This window comes from Ruditapes philippinarum, unplaced genomic scaffold, assembly GCF_026571515.1.
Source record: "Ruditapes philippinarum isolate M1 unplaced genomic scaffold, ASM2657151v2 ctg143_1_1_1_1, whole genome shotgun sequence".
In the NCBI taxonomy this organism is placed as follows: Eukaryota; Metazoa; Mollusca; class Bivalvia; order Venerida; family Veneridae; genus Ruditapes; species Ruditapes philippinarum.
In genome coordinates this window covers 80,697-96,161 of record NW_026862181.1, presented here as the reverse complement: position 1 = coordinate 96,161, position 15,465 = coordinate 80,697, and the positions used below count along the sequence as shown (strand labels likewise).

General features: G+C 30.9%; 1 protein-coding gene and 1 long non-coding RNA gene across 9 annotated transcripts in view; both read right to left on the bottom strand.

Annotated features, from left to right (window-relative positions):
• Positions 1-125: 125 nt before the first annotated feature.
• Positions 126-7,707, bottom strand: LOC132718198 (uncharacterized). The gene is made up of 2 exons (XR_009624054.1): positions 5,364-7,707; positions 126-5,228 (listed from the first exon to the last, which is right to left on the bottom strand). It is a non-coding gene; the product is annotated as an uncharacterized LOC132718198 (long non-coding RNA).
• A 30-nt stretch (positions 7,708-7,737) lies between these two features.
• The window catches only part of LOC132718196 (dmX-like protein 2), a 76,236-nt gene continuing 68,508 nt past the window's right edge, over positions 7,738-15,465 (bottom strand). For 7 of the 8 annotated variants that reach the window (XM_060701831.1, XM_060701832.1, XM_060701833.1 and 4 more), the window contains 7 exons: positions 13,585-13,645; positions 12,043-12,173; positions 11,445-11,522; positions 11,130-11,274; positions 10,269-10,358; positions 9,630-9,757; positions 7,738-8,741 (listed from right to left, as the gene is read on the bottom strand). In XM_060701831.1, coding sequence (XP_060557814.1) covers positions 8,529-8,741; positions 9,630-9,757; positions 10,269-10,358; positions 11,130-11,274; positions 11,445-11,522; positions 12,043-12,173; positions 13,585-13,645 — 846 coding nt within the window. In that variant the 3' untranslated portion in view covers positions 7,738-8,528. Of the gene's footprint in view, positions 8,742-8,839; positions 9,050-9,629; positions 9,758-10,268; positions 10,359-11,129; positions 11,275-11,444; positions 11,523-12,042; positions 12,174-13,584; positions 13,646-15,465 lie in introns of those variants that run through there. The other variant, XM_060701838.1, reaches the window with a different exon arrangement.

The following is a 15,465-nucleotide window of genomic DNA, read 5'->3' as shown; positions in this document are numbered from 1 at the left end:
CTTGTCACCAAGATACAACCAAAATTGTGTTAAATTCTGCTTAAAACAATAACTAACATACACGATCTCCATATATAAACCTGTACACGGCTAATGGGTTAGAAAAAACAACATAAAACAATATCAACATTTTTATATTTTTTATTAAGTGTCACATTTAGTATATTTGTATTATTTTTAACAATTTTAAAATGGAATAAATAAAAACAATATATTCACAGGATTCTTAAATATACAAAATTTCATTATTTTATGGCAAAAATCAGTACACAAAAATCAATCATAATTTAACAAATTCATTCTATGAGCAAAACATAAATAAAAACATAAATAAAATGATAATATCATCAGAATCAATACATGCTTATTAAGTTAATCCATTATTTATTTCTGATAAAATATGGTTAAAAGTGACTAAAGGGTGATAATTTTACATGATACAAATGGTAAGGTTTTTCTGGTCCTTATATATATTGCCATACAAACTACATACCTTGCTAAATGTAAAAAGTCCTTAAGGAGCATGCCTCCAGATTCATGCTAATTTTCATGAAATAATTTAAAATGTATTTTAAGTAAAATATTAAAATGTGTTTTTAAAGTTAAATATTGTCATGTGAAAAAAGAAAGTACAATGTAATTTGCATATTGCAAATAGCACTTACAATCCACAAAGATCCAAATATGCAAAAATAGCCCTTAATGCAATAGAAATAAGGTGATCAATACTTCAAAATCAATTGATTCATTAATTGCACAGAACAAGTATATTATTTCTTGCATTTTTCTCAAGTTGTTTTCATTGAAATATTTTTGCTCATCTGGAGGCATGCAGCTTTAAAGAAAATAATAAATTGAAGCAAAAACAAAATAACAAGGATCTATTGCCATGACAGAGCTTGTTTTGGGAAATAACAACCAATAAAGAAAAATATAAATAAAATTGCGATGGGGCCCAAAGTAAGCCAAAAACCAAATCCAGTGACCATTTATGATAATTATAGTATTATTATATTAAAGAAGTAGGTAACAATTATAATTGTGATAATCATGATGAAATAAGAAATAACCATCAAAACAAAAAGTGTTTCTTTTATATAACTGCCAACAATTATCACAAACTAAAATGGCCTTGCATTCAGCTTCGGTAAAGTGATTGAATGCCAAAAATCTCTCACTAATAAACAAAATGGAACCATTTTTCAGTGAATAGAAAACTCAACAACCTGACAAAGGCATTTATAAAATCTTAAACTGAAAGTAGGAAAAATCTTTTACACAAAAAGCCATTAAAGTAAACAAAATAATGCAAGAAACAAAATAATTAAGATAAATACAGAATTTCATATCTTTAAAAATCCTGTCATTTTACACAATACAACATGTAAATGTAAAAATGGGCGATATATTGTTCCTTTTCGGCACTATCTTGAAATTTTAATAATCTGAACCCCATGAAAACAGTTTGAGAGTTCTAAAACTGAAACCAGACTCTTGTCATTGGTCAATTTGTTCAAATATGTTTTTCTAAACTAACCAATCACAAGCTTGACAAAGTCAGAGACCAGTTTCTGATTTAATTTCCTTTTCTATCCAGCTCTTTGATACATTAACCAACTGAATTTCTAAAAATAGACCTATTCAGCTTCCAATTTTGGAACTGTCCATTATCAACTATAGGGATATCAAGATGAAAATCCATTTTAAGCAGGTTAAAGGTTATGATCACATGGCAACTTTTCAGGATTACTGTGTGAAGGCAGACTGCAGCACAATGGCTAGTAAAATATTTCAATTTCCGCAGATTAAAGATTCCCATAATTAAGTCTGTTTATTGCATGATTCCGAGTACATTGTACTAGGAAACGCCAGTCTGCTATGCAAGAGATATAAAATCTGTCATTAAACAAATAATGTCCATACAGCTACCCTATTAAGCTACCACAAGATATGTTGCCCATGTGAAACTGTTAACAGTGTATAAATGAATACCATATTAAATAATTTCACTAAGTTCAAGAGAAGATTTCACTTAGTTAAAGAGTAGATTTCACTAAGTTTATAGTAGATTTCACTAAGTTCAAGAGTAGATTTCACTAAGTTCAAGAGTAGATTTCACTAAGTTCAAGAGTAGATTTCACTAAGTTTATAGTAGATTTCACTAAGTTCAAGAGTAGATTTCACTTAGTTAAAGAGTAGATTTCACTAAGTTTATAGTAGATTTCACTAAGTTCAAGAGTAGATTTCACTAAGTTCAAGAGTAGATTTCACTAAGTTCAAGAGTAGATTTCACTAAGTTTATAGTAGATTTCACTAAGTTCAAGAGTAGATTTCACTAAGTTCAAGAAGAGATTTCACTAAGTTCAAGAGTAGATTTCACTAAGTTCAAGAGTAGATTTCACTAAGTTTATGAGTAGATTTCACTAAGTTTATAGTAGATTTCACCAAGTTAAAGAGTAGATTTCACTAATTTAATAGTAGATTTCACTAAGTTCAACAGTAGATTTCACTAAGTTCAAAATAGATTTTATTAAGTTAAATACTAAATTTCACAAAGTTCAAGAGAAGATTACACTTCGTTCAACAGTAGATTTCACTAAAGTTCAAAGAAGTGTAATATACATCATTGATTAAAAATTTCACATTAATGATCCAACAGAGTTTTTAAATAACATATTACAACAAGATCTAATGATAATCATTTTTGTACAGTTCATGTCTATATCAATACAAAGTCCTATTGCCTTAAAAACTGGTTTTGAGTTCTTATGAAAATAGCTCCAACACTAAAACTTATCCTTTATTTTACAGACTATCTGAGCCAAGTATAAAAGTACATGTACAAAAATAAAAAGACTACCCATATATATACATGTGTATATAATTTTGGAGAGAAACATAGAGACAGATACATTTGACTCTACTTTTAATCTGATTAAAAAAAAAGTCCTTATTTTACATGATTTAGTAACTATAAAAATTTCAATAACAAACATAATGCAAAGTGCAGCAAACTCCTGAATAATGTGAGTAAAATATATATATGTACTTTTTCATTCTTGTTCACTGATTTATTATTATCAAGTATTTCCATACTTTGATATTTCTAAGAATAAGAACTTTTTTTAAATACTCAATTTGTACACTCAATTTGTACCATATATAACAACAAGCAAATAGTAAGGTGTAGTAGAAAAAGAAATATTTGAAGACCAGTCAAAAAACACTAGCTTCTGATTGGCTGCCTGAAACTACAATTGTTAAATTAACCAATGGCATGGTAGCACTACAAGACTGATTCCATTAATTTATCATAATGTATTTTGGTTCAATTACTGGGTACAAATCAAAGAGTTCATAATTCTATTGGCAATTGAACTTTCTTCTTACTTTTTTTGCTTTGTGCTTATCATACCATAGCAAATGAAGATATCACATGCATGTTGTTCATGTCACAGAGAGTGATGTCACACATGAATGAATATGTCACACATATGTTATGCCATATGCAGTGTTACACAACACATTACAATTATTATGTCACATACTCTTGTGTTGTTACAAACAGTAACATTACACTATGTGTTTAACAGGTCATATAATCAATTGTGTTGTCACAAATATACGTGTCACATCAAAAATCATTTATCACATGTCACATGTATGTAATGTCACAAGGAATGTTGTCACATCTCTTTAAGCTAGTGAGTTTAAATAATGTGTGCCCAACAAGACACATCCCTATACTAAATAAGTACAATAATCTTAGAATATATAGAATTGAAAAAGCATATTTATATATATTAAGTCCATTCAAACTACATATGCTCTGTATATATTTATATCAGAATCGAATATATAAAACATATATTTAAATGAAATTAATATATCACTATTGCCATATAACATTTCTTGGTATAATAATAACAACAACAATCTCCTTACATATAATTTGTTATAATAGAGAAAAGACAACCACAATGTTTGATCATATCACAATATAGGTTAACATTTATAATCTACAATATTTTCACACAATATACATATATAATGTTAACATTTACTCACTCTATTATAAAATCCTTGACTTGCTTTGACCAATTTTAGTATATGTTACACTAAGGTCAACAACCAAAATAATTCATGGGTGCAAGTTAAAAAATACCTGAAAACCCTGAATTAAGATTATTTCAATTGGTTTTATATATAAAAAAAAGATATTTCAGGAGTAGAAAATACCTAAACTTCAGGCAAATGCCTGAAATTCTGTACCAGTATGGTCTGGTCAGACTGTCACAAAGTGAAGCCCGGGGCCCAGGTTTGTGCTGACTATGTACTCAGTAGCATGTTCAAGCTTATACAGCCAATATGGGAACCTAGTATTTAGATAAATTCTTTTTATTTGTAATCTTTTCATTTATATAATAAAGTACATGTACATAAAATAAATTTTAAGGATTGTGAAAGAAGATTAAAAAGCTTTTTTGAAAACTCTGTCGGATAATTTAGTAACAACATTTGACAAAATTTTTACATAGTATGGTTTCTAAGATATAAGACTTATATTTAAAGCATCTATCTCTAAATGTCATTCCTACACTAACACCTATATACATGTATTAACAATAATTTACTATTTATATCTGACTTATAGTGAGTATATTACGATATGCTTATGAACAATATAATCTTATTTACTAGATAGCTTTTATTTTAAATTATAGTTAATCAATATCCAATTAATGATTGAGACAGAAATTTACATTGTGAACAAATTTCTGAAAAATAATTTTCCAATCCAATTTTTTGCATCATCTAAAATTTCTGAATTTGTTAAATGGATATTCAGAACTGTCCACAAATAACTCCAGGGACTTCTGCATCAAACTACTATAACTGAGAAGCCTAATAGTTTCAAGTGAAGTCATAGATCTGTTGAAGATGCTGACAGAATTTCAAGGGTCAGTTCTCTTTCAACAAGATACAGACTCCTCTCCCCTTTTCCAACATACAGCATTTCATGGTGACCCTTATGTTAAAGTGTGACCTTTGTGATGAGGTGTGACCTTTGTGATTAAAGGTCATATGTTTCACTTAACTATTCCAAATTCCGATGTGTGTAAATCAATTATCAGTGGAATTATAGAAACCTACAGATTTATGGGATTGTGATTATGACTTTTAATTTAAATGCATATGACCTCATAACATAAAGGTGAGCATATGACCTCATAACATAAAGGTGAGCATATGACCTCATAACATAAAGGTGAGCATATGACCTCATAACATAAAGGTGAGCATATGACCTCATAACATAAAGGTGAGCATATGACCTCATAACATAAAGGTCAGCATATGACCTTGTATTACAAAGGTCAGCATATGACCTTTAATCACAAAGGTCAGCACATGACCTAGTTTCACAAGTCATAATACAAAAAACAAAGATTAAAACACATGACCAGTAAGTGGTTTAATCTAAAATACTGGTAGTAGATAAACAAACAGTAAAAAAGAAACTTTGATTTTTACAGGACTAAAATGGAATGTTTTTAGACATAAAAATTACATTACATTAGAGCAGCAAACCACCAGAAGAATCAACAATTTTTTCAAGAAATGCATAATATGATTAAAAGATATGATTATACATATCTAAAATTCATGTGTTGCTGCAAGATATGAAGACAACTATTTTCTTTTATCTAAATACTTTCTAAATTTTCAACACAAAAAAAATCTGCACAAAACTGGAGGTTAGTTGCTTTAACAGTAGAAATTGAATTTAACATTACATATTCATATACTGCTATATAGCAAAGAAACAAAATCTGTACTTGCAATTAAATGTATGTGAACACAGCAATAACATGTATGTGAACACAGCTATCACATGTATGTGAGCACATTTTGCGAGTCTTATGAGTTTTTTTATTGAAACTTTGTAACATTTTTTCCTCAATATTTTCACTAATTAAATACCTGATTTTCATTACCTTCTATGCATTTTAATATAAATTCACTGAATATGAGAAGATTCTCTCAATTTAAATATATATATATTATACTGACCTTTGACCTCAAAACTTCCAAAAATGGTCACTAAACATATTGGTATTTATTACAGAAGCATAATTTCATGCACATATATAAAGCAAATCAGTAACTATCTATTTTTCCCTAAACACTATAATGCCATCCTATAAAATCTCAATGGAATATCACCAAATACTTTGTAATCTATCTCTCTTAAAACCATAACATGACAGTTGTAGATTGCAACTTTTCACTTTGTTCTTCAACAAATATTTGCAATTAAATGTTTATGAAATTATTATGGAACACATCACATCTTGTACAAAATGTTCAAAATAAATGTTTTTAATCTGTGTAAAATAATAATTACTGTGTAATAAATAATCTATAAATAGATCTGACCCAGAATAAGTAAATGTCTGCTCAGAATTGATGAAATCAGTGGTACATAACAAATTTCCTTATATCACCACTTTACATGACTTGTAAAGATAGAATAAATAACCTACAATGTATATGACCAGAATTAATATACATGTAATAGCTTAGACACAGAAACAATTCAGTCTGAATTTATACAAAAACAATAATTGTTTAGACAGATTTATAGAGTAACAGTCTTCAGCCTGAATTTATATGGAAACAGTAATCCCTTATACTGTATTTATCAGAAAACAGTAACCTGTTGGTCTGAATTTATATAGAATCAGTGATCATTAAGAACCAATTTATACAGATACAATAATTGATAAGCTAAATTTATACAAAAACAGTAACTGGTTAGTCTGAATTTATACAGAAATCATATAGAAAAACAGTAATTACTTAGTCTGAATTTATACAGAAATTCATCTAGACTGACTTTCTACTTAAAACAGTAATTACTTAGTCTGAATCTTTACAGTTATCATTTAGGCTGAATTTAAACAGAAACAGTAATCAGTGAGTCTGAATTTATATAGAAACAGTAACAATTTAATCTTAATTTATACAGCAACAGTTAGACTTACTGTAAAATCATTATTATTCGTGGGTCACGAATTTTCGTGGTTTTCGTGGGTAGGTCAATCCACGAATTTAAGATCCCACGAACTTTTATCCCAACAAATACTTCTTACCAAGTCTTTGTTTTATGTATTACAAACATGCGTTGGCTCTGTTCCGGCCGATATTTCGTGAAATGGGTGTATATACAGACAGATAATCAGGTTAGTGACATATTAAATCCGTTTACAATATATAAGACACTTGAAAGAAAACTCGATTATATGTCCTCAATTTACTGTCACAAATGTCGCATATACGTACTTGATCGTTGTAGTCTACTATGACTTGATTGTGTCAACAAGAATACTTGACATAATCGAATAAATATGGGAACCCAGGCAGTGCAATAATTAGCGCTAATAAAAATTGTCAGTTTGCTCTTATTTATTAAAAAAAGTATTTGATATTATTGTCGTAAGTACACAAAATTATAAAAAAAATGCGATCGCTAAAACAGACTTATTGTACATTCTTTTGTCGTTTTAAATGATCAAGTTTATATGAATTTTAATCTGTATTTGTGCGAATGCTATTCCGTCAACATCAAAGACGCCACCGATTTTTACAAGATATAAAAAAAAAATACAAGATCCACACATACTTGTGTTATTTACCGAGATTAATTTTATGCATGTAATTTACACAGTCGCTGTGACGTTGCGTGTAGTTAAGTACTGTCATATATGTTAAGACCAATTAAGGGTGTAAACTTACTCGCTGGTTAAAACCTGTAGGGTGTAGTATAAATTATGCGATGTTTACATCGGCGAATTACAGGGGCAGTGTGTATATCATGTCACATAAATGTGTTAATTGCAGTAAATTATCGGCAATAACTGTGCTATATTAGTTATGCCCAGAGGCAAGGATTAAATTTATTGACAAGCGCTGTGTGACAAGTCAAGATATGTACATGTTGTAAGTAAAAATGTTCGGCGATTAAGTTTAAGATTATTTTGCATTTGCTAGGTAACTGAATTTTTTTTAACAAGAAAACGAAAATCCACGAATTTAAGAACCCACGAAAATGCCCTTTTTGATAAAACCACGAAATTTCATGCCCACGAATTTAAGTGAATTCGCAGTATATAAATCTATAGAAAGGTAAACAAATGGACCATTAATCCCTTTTACTTTGCCAATCAATTAAAACAAATACAGCAATGTTATTTGTTTTGTTTTTCTTTACATGATTTCTTAAAAAAACAAACAAAGAAAACATTCAATAACAAATGAAATTAAACACAAATATCACACCTTGGCTATTGTTACACAACATTTATCTGCATTGTTATAATGTTAACATAAAACCAATCTGAATAAGATATGATTTCAATAATCTAAAACAGTTCTAATTTGAAGCTATAACTTAGTAAAATATTTCCATATTGTTTGACTTCTAATTGTTTTATTTTTTCTTGTCTTATTAATTGAAATGATGTTTAACTATTCCAGTATCTAACTATAGATTCCCTCTCTGGTAGCGCTCGAAATTTCATAGATCCATCAACACCGCAGGAAAACAAGTGATGTTTTGGTCCTATTGCAACTTGAGTGACACCGGTTGCTGATCCGACACTCCTGAAGAAAGTGTTACTTCTGGTATGCTCTCCTTGGAATGCAACAATTAACTGGTGAACATCTAGTCCCCAAACCTGCAAAATGCAACAATTAACTGGTGAACATCTAGTCCCCAAACCTGCAAAATGCAACAATTAACTGGTGAACATCTAGTCCCCAAACCTGCAAAATGCAACAATTAACTGGTGAACATCTAGTCCCCAAACCTGCAAAATGCAACAATTAACTGGTGAACATCTAGTCCCCAAACCTGCAAAATGCAACAATTAACTGGTGAACATCTAGTCCCCAAACCTGCAAAATGCAACAATAAACTGGTGAATATCTAGTCCCCAAATCTGCAAAATGCAACAATTAACTGGTGAACATCTAGTCCCCAAACCTGCAAAATGCAACAATAAACTGGTGAATATGTAGTCCCCAAATCTGCAAAATGCAACAATTAACTGGTGAACATCTAGTCCCCAAATCTGCAAAATGCAACAATTAACTGGTGAACATATAGTCCCCAAATCTGCAAAATGCAACAATTAACTGGTAAACATCTAGTCCTCAAACCTGCAAAATGCAACAATTAACCAACAAACATCTTGTAATTAACCATCAAACATCTTGTCCCCAAAATGCAGGGGCAAAATGGCCACTTTCCAGTTTTACTAAGTTGGCCCTTCACACTGTATTTAAGCACAGGCAATAAGTAACTGACCTGTCACATTTGCCTTCAGCTAACTAGATATCTAGCCCACAATTTAGAATCAAAAGTCCCTGGCAAGTGTTCAAGGTTACAAAGAATTTACCTAAGCTCAAACACAAATCTCAAATATTTAATGGTAAAAAATCAGCACATTATGTATATTCTTCAATGAAAAGGAGTCATTCATGTGTTTACAGAGGCCACAGCAAACCTGGGTTATAACATAATGAAATGAAGTTTTTTTTTTCTAATTTAAACAAATATTTACCTTTACATCACCATCTGCCGATCCAGTCACAAAATATTCTTCCTCTGGATCCATTGCTAGGCAACGAATTATAGATTCATGAGCTTGGAATGTATGTCGCATCTGACGTTGACGTATATCAAATATACCTATTTTGTAGTCAAGGAATTTCAAATATAAGAATGTAATTAATTTCTCATTTACGCAAAAAAGAAAAAGAAAATAGCTTACTCATCTGCTTCCATAATGTCATGAAATTGATAAATGCAATCTACTGATCAATCTTTGGCCTAAGATATTCTGTAATTCAAAATTTTTGAGAATCTGGAATATATGTGTAATAGCTATGCAACTTTAAAAGACTATGTATAACACTGAATAATGTAATCTGTTTAATAAACATTGTTTATATAGTACATCCTTTAAGCCTTAGCCTTGTGGCTGCAACACAATATACTTAAAGTACTGATAATTAAATACACATTTAGGGTACAAAACTTGCTTCATATCAATAAATATTTCATTTTATATCTAAAAAAATTACCAAAGCCTAATCCTAAAATACATGACCAACCCAAAAATTCATTAACAACATGATGAAAAATACCTAGTACATTCAAACATTATCTGAATATCTCAATTAATAATTATCAAGGATACATATTTCTCCCTTCCTTCCACCACTGATCAGCAACTGGTGATGTGGGGCATATACCAGGGCAGGACTTCCATGTTCATGACAAGTAAATGCTGAAAAAGTTTACACATCTATTAGTGTATGTATCATCAAATCTCAGAATGTATACTTCAATATAGGGCCTTCATCGGAAATTGCCATATTTACATATTGTAATGGGATTCTCAACAGTTTGATAATAACTATGTGAAATTTTGAATATCAATTCAAATCAAAGTGTCACAAAGCAATAAAGTGATAAATGGAAACTCTAAATTAGCACATTTGCATTTATTTTGCTTATGAAATTCTTTGACTGATTGTAAAAGAAATGGCGACTGTTACTGTTTACATTGTGTGTACATGCATCAGGTTAACAGCATAAGGTATTTCTTCCTGTCTGTTGTATTTCTTATATCTAAACCCTGCATAACTAATACCATGAAGACAATTTAAAAAAAAAAAAATTCTTGAATATATTAATATGTTTGAAATTTGACTTGATGTATCATCAATATTTACTCATCGATATATTGATAAACAATCAATGACAATCCTACTCTAATTACATTTATGTGAAATGAACACTTAAAACTCATTTGCTGTGGTGTAGTGGTTAGCACACTGGACAAACAATCCAGAGACCGGCAGTTTGAGTCCTGGCTGTGGCTCGATTGATTTTTCGTGTGCCTTTTCTGTGTATTATTTTCTGCTCATAATTTCCTCCCTTTCTTCTCTAATATACATAAATCTAAATGTTATATCATTACATTGATGAAAAATATTTCAAAGCATTTTAATGCCTTACAAATGACACTGGTTAGTCACAGAAAATTTTATGTTACCATGGACACAAGCACTCCTTGGAGGTAGAAGTGTATCCCAGAGACAAACATTCCGACTTTCTGACGAGTTGCCAGCTGTTGCTATTAAACTTGATGATCCAACAAATACAAAATCACTTGTTGTCTTATTGTGACACTGAAAACTCTGAAAATCAAAATTAATACACTTAATATCAAAATACCTAAAATTCAATATAAGCCATTGCATAATTCTAAATTATATGTAAGTTGTTCAATAAATTCAGTATTGAACCTACACTCATTCAATATCCTTTAAATATCTATTTTGAAGTTTAAATCAATAAATGTACATACCATGATAGGTTTGTTAAAGTTGATACCTGGTCCAACTTGCCATAAACACATGTTCCCTTCACTGTCACTTACACTACACTGTAATTACAAGTAATATATACAGTATGTACATACTTATATATTTAAACAATTTGTATATTAGAACATGGAAGTTGAATTAACACAACAATAGCAGTAGCATCAATTGATCCTCCTAAAATGTCACTTAAATAAAGCTAATTACATGATCTTTCTATGAGGAAATTTAGGTAAAATCTATTTTATGCCTCTGTAATCTTAATGTCCCACAAGCCGTAGAGGTCCATGGAAGGGACAAACATGACAAAAAAAATTAATATAAAAGGAACACATCTAAGTGTTCAGTGGCCAAGGGAGGCAGTACAAGTCAACCCTGATATGAACACCAATTTAAGAAATATAAATCTCGCACTTTCTTCAATAGTTGAACTTATAGACTAAATATCTGAGAGCAAGGATCACACCAGTGACCCCTGGATTACTTATCTGATGCTCTCTCTCTATTGTACTAAATGAGTGATTTAAATAACCTTTCTAAAATAAATATAACTAAACAAATCACTGTGACAGGAACTCTTACCTTATTCCCATGTGAGTTGAAGAGGACTTTAGTGACCTTGGGGAAGTTCCCAGGTGATCTTAACATGGCCAGTGGCTGGGAATGACCCCACTCCCACAGTCTTACAGAGCCATCAGAACTTCCTGTCAGATCTGAACAAAACAAAATGTTGCCTTCAGTTTTATTATATATCAGTTGTTTTTGTTTTTTTTGACAGGTTTGTGTAGGTAATTTCAATCTTTCACCTTTTAAATGAGGAATGAAAATCAAAACAATAGAGAAACAAAGATATTGAAACAAATTTAACAAGCAAATTAGTTGAATTTATATCACCCGCCGAGTACTGGTTATTACTAACACAACAACTAAAGACATAAGGCTTTATTTATATATTTATCATGGCATAAACAGTAATATTCTTTGTACAAAATAAATATTCAGGGCAATAACAGAGCCATAATTAAGTCGGTGTTAAATAGTTATATCTGGACATGGCAATGAGATGTTAATTGCCTTTTTGTATCTATGGTTCCCATAAAGTTTTGTTGAAATCAATACAGTAGTTGCAAAGAAATAGCAATATTGCACTATATGCATACTACATAACTAATCAAGGGCCATTACTCTGTAATGAAGGGTTTAGTCTAAACAAGGCAACAAATTATGCACATCTCATCTTGGTATTAATGGTTCCCATAAAGTTTAATTGAATTCCAGCCAGTAGTTGGAACAAGGCGATGATATGGTATTGAAGGTTCCATAAAGTTTGCCCTATATGCATACTGCATAACTAATCAAGGGACATAACTCTGAGTTTAAGTGTCTGACCGGAACAAGGCGACGATATGCGCATCTCCTCTTGGTATTGAAGGTTCCCATGAAGTTTCGTTGAATTCCAGCCTGTAGTTGCAGAGAAGTAGCGCAGAAACGATTTTTGCTCTATTTGCATAATGCATAACTAATCAAGGGGCCATAACTGAGTTGAAAGGGCTGACTGGAACAAGCCGACGAAATGCGCATCTCCTCTTCATATTGATGATTCCCATATAGTTTCATTGAATTCCAGCCAGTAGTTGCAGAGAACTAGTGCGGAAACGAAATTCGGACGGACATACTTATGAAATGGTACTTATGTGACTTTTCCTTTGATCTTTTTAGCCATTTTTAGTCACACAAGGCCTAAAAAAAGACACACAAGTAAAAACGGAATGAATAGGATCAAAGGAAATGTACTGTTACCCATTGTTCTCCAAGTTACACAAGTACCTCTGGGTTTGTACAGAAGGATGGACGAATGGAAGGACGGACAACTCCAAAACAATATCCCCCTCCCGATTCCATTGATTCCATAACCATAACCACTGTATGTTTAACACATAAAAAATATAGATAGGATTTTGCATAAGTTGCCAATGCCTTATAGTGTTTTACTGAACAAGTCTAGGAAATTATCATTTCAGCTAACCTGGGTCAAGCATTTTAACAGTTCTGAGACAAGTAAAATGTTTGACAGGTATAACCATCATGACAGCAGGACGGGGGTTAAGAGAAAACTGTACTTACAATGAGGAAGCGAGGGGTGAGAGCTGATTCTCCTCACACCAGGTATAGCACGTCTTGAAACCTGTAAATATCAAATCATTATCTTGTAAAAATGATATAAACTAAAAATTTGAATAATCACGTTGTTTTCAAACATATAAAAAGTTAAAATTCTATCCCTTCATCATATTTCTTCTTCTAAGTTTTAACCTGCTTGTTAAGACCATACCTGAATCAAGACTGTATGTATATTTTTCAGCTTGCTATCTTCTCCTAACTGGTATATTGTTAAACTTATGTCCAAATAATACCACATATGACCATAGTGACCAAAATTCTACTTTCTTATCTGAAACCATTTCACCTTTTAAAGCCTAGTTTATTATAATACAATCTTTTCCACACAAGAATTATGTCTGTTCACATAGATACAGTATCTAAAGAAAAGTATAATTCTGAAGGAGATGCGATCATTTTTTTACCAAACACACAAGATGGTTTTTATTCCTTTAAAAAATCATTAAACAACAGTGAAATAAGTAAAACTAAAAATACACAAAAGACCAGTGACTAAAGTAAAACATTTAACAAGACACATGTTCTATTCCTAAAACAACAGCTATTTTTTCTTCTTCTCAATTTATCTGTTGTTGAATTTTAAGCCATGCAGTCACTGTTTAAGTCTGACAAGCTTTTCCAGCTTTATAAACAAAGGAAAACTCGGGTGTGCCCAGAAATATGAGTGACATCATTGATAACTCCCTGATCTGATTAAACTTTTTACATTAAAATAAGTATGAGAAATAAGTATGAGAAAAAGTTTTTAAATAAGCACTTCATGGCACCATTAGCTTAATTAATTAATTTTCTTCCAATCCACCCATGAAGAGTTGTGATTCATGCACAGTACCTATATAAAATATTTTAGACATTGAACAATAAATGATGGTATTCTGAAAGATCTTTAAGTCTTTTTCGGTAAGTGACAGAAAGAAAAACAGACAACATTTTTTTTTCATTTGGTGGGGAAATGCAAGCACATACATACTATAAGAAATCTGAAATGATTCTCTACAGTGATAACCACTCAACAAAACAACAAAACTGTATGAAATTTCTATGCTAATATTTATTACAATAAAACAACAACAATAAGAACAACAGCAGCAGCAGCAGAATTAGCAACAGACCTGAAGCATTCACAATATATACACACATGATAGGGATGTTGTGAGGTGAAAGATTGAGATTAAAGTTCTTATACATGTACTAGTTTAAACCATCAACCAGGGGAAGATTCAAACTTATCAAGAACCAGTCAATATAGAGAAATATTAACTTGAGTATAAGGACTCCATTCTTTACTTGTGTCTGAGGAACCAGTCAACAAAGAATTATAAATAATTTAAATATGTCTTAGGAACCAAGTTAAGAATTGAGTGAGACACAAAGTGTTGGAGGACTAAATGCTGTATATACTGGACAAGTTGCTTGAATGATTAAATGCTAAAATCATGTCTTTTCACCCACGGAAATGCACTTTAGGATGCGTTATTCATCTATTCACACCAATTTATAAACGATCATAAATGAAAATAAGAATCAGCAAAAAAAGCCATAATTTTCTACTTTGTGATTAAGATTTCTGCAAGCGTCTAGAGGTACAGCTCCAACACTGTAGTGAGTTAAATCCTTAAGAATTGAGTATAAGGAACCAGTCACTAGAAAGAGATTCAATACCTATTTTTGAACTCGTCAATAAACACTGAACATAAATGCTTGTTAGTAAAAACTAAGATTCTATGAATTATTTTCTTAATTGGTTGACAACCTGGTATTTGTTAAGGAAAAAAACCTAGAACTAAAATATGTGTTGTTAACAACAGAAAATTTCTGTTATCT